The 12,100-nt window shown below is 38.9% G+C and overlaps 1 protein-coding gene across 1 annotated transcript in view; it reads left to right on the top strand.

Moving 5' to 3' along the window:
• The first annotated feature begins 283 nt into the window (after window positions 1-283).
• The window catches only part of DARS1 (aspartyl-tRNA synthetase 1), a 33,250-nt gene continuing 21,433 nt past the window's right edge, over window positions 284-12,100 (top strand). Inside the window, exons 1-4 of the mRNA XM_057366567.1 lie at window positions 284-445; window positions 1,422-1,479; window positions 5,822-5,914; window positions 10,833-10,935. Coding sequence (XP_057222550.1) covers window positions 374-445; window positions 1,422-1,479; window positions 5,822-5,914; window positions 10,833-10,935 — 326 coding nt within the window. The 5' untranslated portion in view covers window positions 284-373. The remainder of the gene's footprint in view (window positions 446-1,421; window positions 1,480-5,821; window positions 5,915-10,832; window positions 10,936-12,100) is intronic.

Raw genomic sequence — 12,100 nt, 5'->3', positions numbered from 1 at the left:
CCTGGCCAACCCAGCTCTGCTCAGCTCCACAGCATTCGCCTCAGCAGGGGTGGAGGCGCCGAGACTCGCCAGGACGGTGACAGCTTCCCCAAACAACGGCTTCTGAAAGGAGAATAGAGCGGACGAAATGCAGCCAGCCCCGCTGGCAGGGCGGGAAGGCGGCACCGCCCTCAGCCCGCCCTGAGGGCACTGCTGCGTGAGGGGGCAGCGCGTGCCGAGGCAGCTCTCGCGATACGCTCGGCCGGCAGCGGGCGGGGCCGGGGGAGGTGCTGCGCTCTCGCGAGAGTTGAGCGCGCGGAAGCGGCGCGGCGTGCGTGGTGCTGTGCCGTGAGGGGCTCTGAGGGGCCGTGAGGGCCGTGCCGGCTGCCGCAGGATGCCGAGCGCCGCCGGCCGCGGGCAGGGCCAGGACCGCCGCCCGGAGAACGAGGACTCTTCGGCGGCTGATGTGGGTCTTCGCTGGGAACGCGGCGGGCGCGCTGGCGTGGCTCCCCAGGGTGGGGGGGCTGGGCCCAGGCGGGGTTTGGCCGCACAGCTCGGCCTGTCTCCCCACCCCCCCTTCGCCGGGCCCAGCCTGGGATTCCCTGAAGCTCTCTGCTCCCCCAGAAACACCTGAGCTGCCCCTCCACAACAGCAGGAGGCTTCTGCAGGGGCTCCTGCTTGCCTGGCAGGTGCTTCTGCCTTGTACGTGAAGAATCATTAGTGCTGAAAAATTGTAGGCCAGTGTTTCTTGAAGGAGAAAAAAAAGACTAACAACTTGCAGCAGTTCATTTTGTTATAATGTAATTTTTGCTTATTGTTGCATCAGCAATAAGGAATTCCATGTATTGGTTTCCCCAAAGTTATAAATATGCCACGATTCATCAAAAGCAGACAAGCAAGACCCTCCCCAATAAAGTATTTAGTAGGAACTTCGGTTCATATATTGAATAGAATAAAATAAATAAACYAAGGGGTTTTTATTTGGAAATGCATGAGCTTATTTGAGAAGTGAGAATTGTGATACTTTTGGTGAAAATGCTGCCTTCCTCTGTGCCTTACCTGGCAGATTTTGTTAACAGTCAACCCCCATTGTGCTGTAACAATTACATGAGGTCCACTGGATTTCTCAGTGTGCCTGATTATGGGAAGGAAATATTTAATCTGCCTTCTTAAGTAGGACTTAATTCAGGAGTAGCCTATTTGTAGAGATAATCACGCAAACTTTCTGTGTAATGATCCTCATGYATGGTTGCTGTTGTTGGAATTACATGTTTCTTCCAGAGCACAATTGTCTTCTCTCTCTTGTGTTCCTCTTATGAGTCAAAAATGCAGGTTTTTTAATATAGCTAATTATTTTGTATTCCCTCAGTTAACTCTGTGATGATTTTGTTCAGGTTTTCTCTGTGTGCTTCTTTGATATATGTTTCTCACCTCCATTTTAGGATTATGCTAAGGAAAGATATGGAGTGTCATCAATGATACAATCCCAAGAGAAACCAGGTTAGTTGAAAAATGAAAAAAWTTTTTGCAAAAGAGAAGGGGCGGAAGAAAGTTATGTACTATATATTTTCAGTACTTGCTTGAGGAATCATTTACCAAAGTTTTTTGTTCAAATCCCGCTGCCATTTTCCCCTTTATTGGGATACATTTGGTGCTTGTGAGACATTTGCATTTGGAGTGCCGTGTCCAGCTTTGGGCTCTCCAGTGCAATGAAGACATTAACATTTTGGAGCCAGTCCAATGGAGAGCGACCAGGTCGCTCAGGGGCCTGGAGCACTGGATCTGAGAGTGCTGGACTTGTTCAGCCTGGAGAAGAAGAAGCTATGGGGTGATCTTTCAGTTTAAATCTACCTAATGGAAGGCTGTAGGAACAATAAAGCCAGGCTTTGAAGGTGTRTGGTAATTAGACTGGAGGCAATTAGGTATGAGTCAGAACAGGAAACTGAGATTAGTGAGAAGAAAAATAAAAAAGTGTGGTTGGATATTGGAGCTGGATTCCAGGTCAAGAGGAACCTCAATCTTTGCCCTTCCATGGATCATGCTTTACACAGCTTTGTGTCGGCTTTGTGTCTGTCCATCACTGCAGACTTTTCTTAAAATTATTAAATTATTATTATTTCTAATGTCCGGAATCCTGAGATGTGAGGTTTTTTCTGTGTTTGGAGTAAATTCTTTTGTGGCTTCTTGTAGAAGTGCTCTCAGTGTGAGTATGATATCTTGTCTSCTTATGCAGCTTTCATTTCTCTTAYATGTGAGYGSCATATCCATTAATATTGGATATTAATATTTATGGGTTTTATCCCACTCTGAATTCAGGAAATCCTAATTTTGTGTTGGTGAATTGGGATTCAGAAATCGTAGCAGCTAGAGAACAATCTCCCAGGCCAATATCCCAAGAAATATTAATCTTTATATTAAATTCAGTGGGTAAAATGGGAATGAGAGAAAGTAACAGACTGACTTCTTACTTCTTCATAGTGAAATGTAAAAAGGAACATTGTCTGTGATTGGATGATTTTTTTTTTCCTTTGAATGGTTGTTTTGGTTGATCCCCCTTTAGGAAGGGAAATGCAGAATGCAGGGAAGAGGAGCAGTCACAAAAGCAATCATAGGTTGACATCAGCTGAAGGGGGAGCATTATGTCCAGAATTGAATGGGACAAGAAAATCAGTAGAGACTCTATCAGCAGTCATTGTTGAATAAAATATATTCTATCTGCCAGAGAAAGGGAACTGGAGTTGAAATCACRTTGGAAGCAGCCCAGCTGCTGTGTTTCCTCTCCCAGATTCGGAACCCCATAGCAAACAACTGTGGGGGGGACCCAAGGTGCCAGATTGAGATGGTGGATCAAGTTCTGCTTTCAGGGAGAAATGCCCACTGCCTCATATTCAAAAGAAGCACTCTAAGGTACTGTGGAGGAAAAAAATACATTGAGAAGGAAAATGGTGAAAGTTACAGGAAATTACATGAAAAAATGCTGAGTACTGTATTTGCTTGTGTTGTCTCCTTRACTTTTGRACCTTGTTTAAAAAAGAAGAGTGTATGGACAATGTTGAGTAGGTTTTCCATTGGGCTTAAAATACAGTGTACAACACTTCTGCTCTTCTGTAGCTTTAGAAAGTGGTTATCCTAAACACCAGAATTAGGTAACAAGAAAACGAAATGCCTATAATAAAAAAGTGGAAGATTAGCCTAGTCTCTTCCTTGAGACTAACGCACTTTTATTTACAGATAAAGATTCAGTAGGTCCTGCCAAGGAGAGCTCTTGCCAAAGGATTCATAGGAGGGTGAGATCCTAATTTGTTACCAGTAGCTCCCCAGAGTGTTCTGCTTGCCTTGGATGTGTTGGAGCAGCTGCTGCTTGGGACAGGGAATATTGGGGAAGCACAAATAGGAGTGTTCCCATCTACCTGAAGTTACTAATTTTGTTTCTGAAGTCTCTGTGTGTACTCTGAAGTCTCTGTGAGTACCTTAATTGTCTAGAAGTGTTTACTGGCAAGAGGGAGAAAATGTAGATACAGCTTGGCATTTGTGAAAGAACAAGGAGGCAATAGTCTGAAGAGTATCGGAAGGACCTTAAATGTGAAAGCAAGAAGCTTCTTTTTTGCCAGGAAGAGGTAAAAATGAACTGAAAGGAATTCAGGTGAAATGCTATGCAAGGGTGCAGAGGAAAGATACAGTGTGTTGGTTGGASAAGAGGAAGAGTGACAAGGACAAATGATTGCTTACACCAACAAATAGGGCATCATCATACTGGCATTTTAGAAATAAGCGGGAAGGAAGAGGAGATTTGGGAAGTGTGGAAGAGGGAAACAATGTGGCAAAGTTGCTACMTCCAGCTCATTTCACTGGAGCACATTGACAAGAGCAGAGGCAATGGGCACAACTAGGAACACAGGAGGCTCTCTCTGAACAACAGGAAACTTTTTTTACTGTGAGGGTGAGCAAGGATTGGTACTGGTTGCCTAGGAAGAGTTTCCCTTCTTGGAAATATTAAWAAACCATCAGAACATGATCTTGGAYAKCTGGCTCTGTGTCACTCTGCTTGTGCATGGGATTGGGTGGTATGACCTCCACAGGCTTCTCCCAACCTCAGACGTGCTGTGATCCTGTAATCTGCTGTTCAAAGAAAGGGCTTTATGATGTCTCCTTGTGGATAGTGTTTATAACCCTTTTTATGAAAAGTGAAATAGTTTTAAATAATTTATACCATATAATAATTTTTGTGTTAAATGTATCTTGTTTACTGTTAGTGAAACATGAACCTTTAGGTATCCAAAAGACTTTTAAAAATAGTTATTTAATATAGATGGTTCCTGAAACACGAAGGACCCATGAAAAATGACACYTCATTCTGTCTTTATTCTTATGCCTAGAAAATGTTTTAAGTTTGTAACAATACAGTTTCAAGTTTAATGGATAATTTTAACAGTTTGAATTAGAAATTCTAAGGATTGTGGGTTGTGATGGTTCCTTGTTTCCTATAGTACTACACTGTTACAAGTTTGAATACCAGAAGTTGCTAGCAAATGATAACATCTTCATTTCACTTTCTCCCTTCCCCTGCACATGCATGCGCGCACACACACACTTTATGAATATATTTGAGTCAATTCCCTATCACATTTTTCTGTGCACTTCCATTCTGTTCTGGATTTGATGTATGTCTATGAAGAAGGAACTGCACTGCCCTGAGCATAAGCTAATAAAAGTTTTCAATTTCCTAAAATCYCCAATGCAGAATAATAGGCTTGCAGGGCAAGATGTGACTGGTATTCAGAGACAGAAGGAAGGCGTCCAGAACAGCAGATGGTAACCTGGGGTGGGCAAAAGGTTTTTTTTTTCCAAAACTTCAGAAAAGTTCTGGCAAGAAAAGTGTACAGTGGAAGAGTTATTTGGAAATGAGGGAGAAGTCTGTGAGGAAAGAATACAACAGAATCATACAAGGAATAGTGGCATCCACCCAGCATACAGGCAGTTCATAATGGTTGTATACAAATTTTAAAGTCCTGATTTTTTTAAAAATATTATCCTTGATTTTTTTCTTTACTGTCCAAAATCTGTCTTTTCCAAGCCATGCATTCCTGTTGTTACTTGGTTTCATAGCTACTTTGGATTTGAAKTGTTYTTTCTGWTCGATTCTGGCACTGAATAGTGATAGTAGTGCTTGATCAGGTTGTCAAACAGATTCTCATTAAATAAATATTATCTATTTTACACAGTAATACTCCTTTTGCTACAAAATGYTGTTGTTTTAATCAAAAGAAAAATTAAAATGCACATTTATATGTGGTTTCTTTCTGTTCTTCATTTTAAATAATAGTTATTTTACAGTTCTATTCATCCTACTTACGTAGGGKAGATACAGAGAATGGTCGTGTCACCTCTGAGCCTCTGTTTTGCTGAGTTCAACATGGCAGCTTCCACTCTGCATGGGTGCAGCAGGGCAGACATCCCTTAGGTAACAGCAATTCAGACTAATAAGTGCAGGTAGTACACTGAAGTGCTATCAAAACCAGTGCAGTCATGCTGGGCTCTGCCATCTGTGAACTACAGTGAGTCYTGCAATTGATAAAGTGCAATTTGACCCTGCTATATAAGCCAAAAATAAGCTTGAACCAGTTTAAAGCTACTTGATCAAGTACAAGTCACTAAGATAGGAAATGGGATCTGGTGTGTTTTCCATATGTCCGTTATGCTGTAGATATAAGAAATAATGTTTTGAATTTGTTGCCAATTTTATTAATAGCAATGGTCATATATTTGTAGCTTAAAGTGAAAAATGTTTTGCTTAAAAAAAAAACCAAACTTGTTTTAAAAGGTGTATTTTTCTGTAATTCAGATAGAGTTTTGGTTCGCATCAAAGACTTGACATTAGAGAAGGCTGATGAAGAGGTTTGGGTTCGTGGCAGAATTCACACCAGCAGAGCTAAAGGTGAGAGGTTTCCAGGGTTTTTAGTTTCATATCCTGAATGTTTATTTTGGTTTCATGTGCTRTGTCCTATGTCTTGAATTCAAGAAAACTTTGTCACTTGGTTACTCAGGGTTGCCTCAGTGTTACTTTGACTGGTTATTTTCTCATTTTCTACCTCTCTTTTKCCCAAGAGGAAAAAGAAGATTTTTGTATTTAGCTATGTGGAAATCGGGTAATACTATTACATTGTAGTAAAAGTGAATTTGTGTTYTACTGTACTGCTAAATAATATAGGAATAATCATAAATAATAATGATTTAAAAATGTAATCATTCTCCTTTGAGTGTTAATAGTTATGAGACAAATCAGTTCTAAGCTTCTACAGTAAAACTTACTTGTATTATGAATGTATCAGTTGTCAGACAGGTCACACTTACTCTGCTTCATATGAGTATTTTCACCACACCTATTCTTTGACAGGAAACAAAAATCTGTGTTAAAATTTCAGAATTCTTATTTTTGATTACCAGYATCTAATCATATCAATTTGAACTTTAAATAAGAGGCATCATCTTTCTTTAGCTAGACAAAGGGAGAATCCTTTCCTGGGTTGTCAGCAGTGTGGGCTGTCACACTTGGCTGTCTGACAGCCATATTTCTTCATTGGAATCAGAAGTCTCCAGAGGACTGGAGAACAGGTTGCCATATGCAAACTTCAATAGGCTTTGGCCTTTGCAGTTGACATCAGATGCTGACAACTGTTGTACTGGTTTCAGTTATGTTTGGCAACCCTGTAGATATAAATAACTTGTCTTTCCAAGAACTGAAAAAAAAAGAGCATAAAGAAATTATTTTCGCAAACGCAACTTAACAGTAGTCTTAAAATTGGGAATGATGCAAATTAGGAGCAAGAATCCAGTACACAATATCATCAAAGATACCAGATTCATTTCTCTTTTTGAGTATTTTTTTTAAATATCCCTCTTAATGAGTAGTGTCTGTGCTGCAGTCAGTTAAAATAAGGAGYTGCATATAAATGTGTACGTATGGTGCACATTTTAATTGGTATTAGAATCTTTAAACTTAAGCAGTCYTCTGTGATTTCATCAGTAGTTTTGTAATAGGAATGGAAATCTCTCAATTATTTAAAGAAATTGTCAACTCCAAAAGCTGTGAAACCCTTGGTCATTGCARCATGAAGTTGTTCAGACAGGAGACAGTCCATCTGATTTAAATGTTACCATTGTTACTATCAGTATACAAATAAGAGTATCCTTTCAACTTTTTTTTTGCAATTGTAGGAAGAGTTCAGGCTGCTAACAGAATTCAGGATATTAGAGGCAGGTGTCTATGCAGACTTTGAAAGCAGTGTAAAGTTCGATGGTTGTTGATTGYTGTCTCTGTATTATGTTGGTATATGGTATATTGCATGATTTATGCATTTACTTCAAACACAGTAACATCTCTGTAACACGGCAGTATTARTTTAAAAGAAGCTGTTGTCATCCTTCACCTTTGACCTTAGTGAAGACTATTTTGTTTTTGTTGAAATAATACTACTTATTTTCAAAACCCTTTAACCTGAAAAATGAAAGCAAGGAGTTGATCATGAGCATGAATGTGCTGAATTTATTGATGGTGTCTCTTGTTCCCTCTTGGTGTGACAACRGAGAACAATTCTGACATTCAGGGAGTGCTGCTAGGGAATGCCATATGCTTGTTTACTTAAGCTTTGGGGGAAGAACCTTACAAGAAAAGCAAATGTTTAAGAGTAAAGAGTAATATTAGCCTTTCCCACACACAACATGGCACTATTCCTACCAATGTGGAAAGGAAAGCCTTGCAGGAAACAGGAAAATCTTTCACAAAAATAAGCTTTAGTTTTTCTCGGAAACTTGAGTTTGACTCCTAAATAAGCAACGTAGCCTTTATTTAACCCTGACTGGTTCTGACCAATAAACCAAAAAAATTAATGGGAACAACTGCAGATTCCAGCTGTCTCATAYAGCAAGTCACTCATGGGGTATAATGGAAATTAACTGAAGGATATGTAAAGAATGGGGTGTTGAGAACTTCTGTGGGTTGTACTGAATTAAAGTGCACAGGGCCCTGTGGTTTGTGTCGTAGATTGAATAAATGTTATTTCTGGCCTTATTTGAAAGCCAGCCTAATCTACTGATCACATTTATCATTGAAAAGACCTTGGGAAATTGGTGTAGGTTTGGTCAGGMAGCTGGGATTTGTGCAGTATGTTAGACCTGAACTAGATTTTGGGTTATGAATGCAAAGGTCTATGAAACATCTGAAAATAAAAATTCCACCAAGAGCAATTTAAATAATGAGCCAAATTTTATAATAAACTATGTAAAGTCTTCTGTTTGCTGGCAAATATATGTAACCATCATTGTGTTAATTAATAGGACCAAATTTTTTTACTCTTAATGCACGTTACTTCCWTACATCCTTTTATTTCATAAGGTGTGGTTTGGTACTTTTTTCCAAGTCAGACACTGGGTTACTGGTTGGTCTATGTGCTTACTTTTGATRGAATTCTGCATTTGGTGTCTTYTCTTATTCGTTCASTGCCTAAACCTTCTATGCATTATAMTGTGTCAATTGTTTTTAACCAGATTTCTTTTGAAACTTTTCATCCTTTTAGACATTCTTGTGGGACATGGTATTGGTAGAAACTTAAAGTAGTTTACTGGAGGAGATCCCATAATCCAAATTTTTTTCTCACTCAGATGCTTCCTTTTTCCCATCTTTTGATTTGGAAAGGCTTCTAAACATGAGCTAGATTTGATTATGGCTGGTCTTTTTGATACTTTATTTTGAATGTCCTCAGYTCTCTCAGGAAAAGTTCTCTTCCCTCTTTTAATCTTTGTGACTGATATTTTAATCAGTCCTGTGAGTGAGGTCTTTTTGATCACTTATCTTCTGTGTGATTAGAAGTGGTTGTGTTCTGCAAAACATCCTCTTCTTTCATGAAAACAGCTACTGTTACTCATGGCAAACACATTTGAGTCCTTTTATAATGCAGATATTGATCAGACTTCCATCATTTGGGATTGAGTACAACCGCCAGACTTTTGGATGAGGATCTGAGCAAGCTGGTCTTGGTGAAGATGTCCCTGCTCATTGCAGGGGGGCTGGACTGGATGGCCTTTAAAGGTCTCCTCCAACCCAAACTATTCCATGATAGCAGATCCCTCCATTATTTCATTATCTGATAGTTGAGTGACATCATAGCTGTGTTCAGCTGTGCATTTTKTATTTGAACACCTAGTACATCATTGCTGAAACTTAGATAATATTGTGAAATTGTTTGTGACTGAAATAATGGAGACAAATATTATCTCCTAGGAAATACTRTATCCAACCACAATTGATATGGAAATATTGAGATGTCAGAGATGTGAGCTATGGCTCCCTTATCTAAATTAGCATAWCATATCCTATGGAAAAATTGTGCTTTGTTTGTTGGCTTGCTGGATCTGAAACACAGCCTGTATTTTTCTAATTTAAATCCATTGTTGAATGTTTGCCTGCAARAAATACGTGCATCTGTACCATATTGGATATTGCAGCCTCTGGAATACAGAAATAGTTGTACTCTGTTTTCTGAAAATATGTAATTAATTTTTTTACTTTTTTTTGTTTGTTGTAGGAAAAGATCAGTTATTTTCAATAATGATAATTAATATTTAATATTTTGTGTTAGTTTTGCGTGTTTGCTTTTGTTTCCATGAAATTGTGTGTCAAGAGTGCTTCATTTAGCTTCTGATACTGCTTAAATTGTCTGTAGCTATGTGTCAGGAATGGTAACTGCATAATTACAGATGAAAACTATAACTGGCTTTTCAGTGTCAGTTTTCAAGTTAGGTATATGTTGGTTTATTGAGTTAAAGTCAACAACAGGGAAGTAGCTGTCTGTCACAAAACTTCTGGCTMCTTCCTATTCTCACTGTTTCAATGGAAATGTTACAATGTTCTGAGTCAGAACTTGGAGTTAAAGTGATGCATTTATCAGATACTGGTACAACAGTGAARTGTTTGTGGTTAATTTCTCTCTCTAGAAAGAAGCATTTAAAACCACCATATTTCCTTAAAATTAAGTTAAGGAATGAATGATCATTAGAGATGTGAGAAAAATTAGGAAATGCTTCTAACTGTCAGCTAAACAGATTGGAAAGAGCTTTGTTGACATGGAAATATCCATTTTAAAAGTCAACAAAATGCACTATGTTCTTTGTACATTATTATTAATTCTATTAACTTCTTTTTCCCTAAGCTGTTCATGAATAAATTGCTCTTACAGGAATTTTTAATTGGGTCTTTCAGGTTCTTGTCATTCATTAGAATCAATACTCCTTTTGTTCCCCTTCATTCTGAATGTGTGGTGTATTATAGAATGAACATTGTTGGTTTAGTCCTTGTGGTGCAAAATCAAGCCTATTTCTCTCAGAGCAGCTTTGTAAAACGAAGCTACAGCTTTGATTTGAGAAGATGAGAAAAAGCTTCTTTAAAAATAATTTAGGCTTGAARTGGTTGTGAGCAGAGAAACAAGGAAAAGTATGATATATTTCTTGCAGTTGGAGAAAAAGTTACTTTAAAAGTTGTGATTTGTTGCTTTTCTTTTGTCTTACTATTGTTTATCTCAGAAGGCCTATTGTTATTTTTAGAAAATGTGCATTCACATGTTTATRGATTAAGGCACAATTATTTGATTTGTCTCAATGTGTGTGTGTTTGTGTGTGTGTGTACATGTACAGGTGAGGAGTTTGAAGCAGCTTTTTGGAGGGAGGGCAGCGATGAATGAGTGAGACACACTCTATTAAAAGTTCTGTTTATATTTAAGTAGTAAAGAATTTTTTCTCATTCACAAAGACCTCGAGTAACTTGTCCTTAATACACCTGCGTTGTTTCTCTTTGTATTCAGGGAAGCAGTGTTTCTTAGTCCTGCGTCAGCAGCAGTTTAATATCCAGGCTCTTGTGGCTGTGGGACAGCATGCAAGCAAGCAGATGGTAAAGTTTGCTGCCAAGTAAGTAAGCAATTATATCCTGTTGTCAGAGTAAACAATGGTGGGAACCAGGACTCCCAGGGGTTGGGACCATTTTCACACATTAACATCAATGCTTCGTTTGTTTTAAAATGTAGTTATTTAAATTGTCAGCTCTCTATTGCGTTGAATACATTATACTGACAAAAGATAAAATAGAGAACAGGCTTGAAATTCATTCTGAACTGCTGAAGCAGCATTCTCTTGCCATAGACAACCTACATTTTCTTCCAAGCTGGCTAACAAAAAGTCTGGCAAGCTGAGCTTAGTGGGACACTTCATTTGGTGTGTGATGCTGCTGTGTGTCTGCACATGTTCAGGGTTTTTCTTCTACCAGACATGCAGTGTAATAATACATTTTTTGCTTAGAACTGATGTGAAGARCTCCCATACTGCAAGGGGCTTACTGAGTTGAAGAAATTAAAAGTAGCTTCTGTGCACTGGGTTAGTCTCATCTACACCTTATTTTTGCCAYTACAATGTTTAATGAGGGATATAAATTTAATGTTAAAAAATTTGGCAGGGATAATAGTTAGACTTTCCAATTGAAAGAGTGTTTGTTGCAGCAATTTTAATAATTCAGTTATTTGATTTCTTTTGTTCCTAAAGATAAAAAATTACCTTTCCCTTCTACTTGCCTCAAGATTGTGCTTTCAGGCTGTCCTATAATAAATATGCTTGTGTGACAAATGTGCTTTATAGTAGAGCTTTTAATCATGTGTATCTACTTGTTCACAAATAGAAATGTGGATCAATTCTGTGCAGTTTATTGGGTGCAGAATATGTTTAACATGTGGCACTTGAGTCCTTTCTGTGCAGTTCTTGGCACTACTCTCATGCCTGGGAAGGGAGCCCCCACTAATTAGCTGCAAAAGTGCTCCAGCCTTCAACCTTCAATATGTCAGGGAGGGGAAGGATTCATTATAGTAGAGACTTCCAGAAGCCAAGTTAAGAAGGTTGGGATAATRCTTCTGCTGATGGGGTTCAAGGCAACGGGAAAACAGAACCAGCAGTGTTTGTTGTTTGGCGGTGCTCAGTGCTGGCAGTGCCAGTGTGAAACATGCTGTTTACAGGTGTTTATGAGCCAAAGTGAAGTGTTCTGTTTCTTCATGAAATGATTTGTTCTCTCCAGTGCTTGGAATCTTTG

The sequence above is a fragment of the Malurus melanocephalus genome, unplaced genomic scaffold, assembly GCF_030028575.1.
Source record: "Malurus melanocephalus ecotype Western Australia unplaced genomic scaffold, MMel_1.1 scaffold_67, whole genome shotgun sequence".
In the NCBI taxonomy this organism is placed as follows: Eukaryota; Metazoa; Chordata; class Aves; order Passeriformes; family Maluridae; genus Malurus; species Malurus melanocephalus.
The sequence above is the reverse complement of the archived record's forward strand: the minus strand, read 5'-3'. Positions and strand labels throughout refer to the sequence as shown.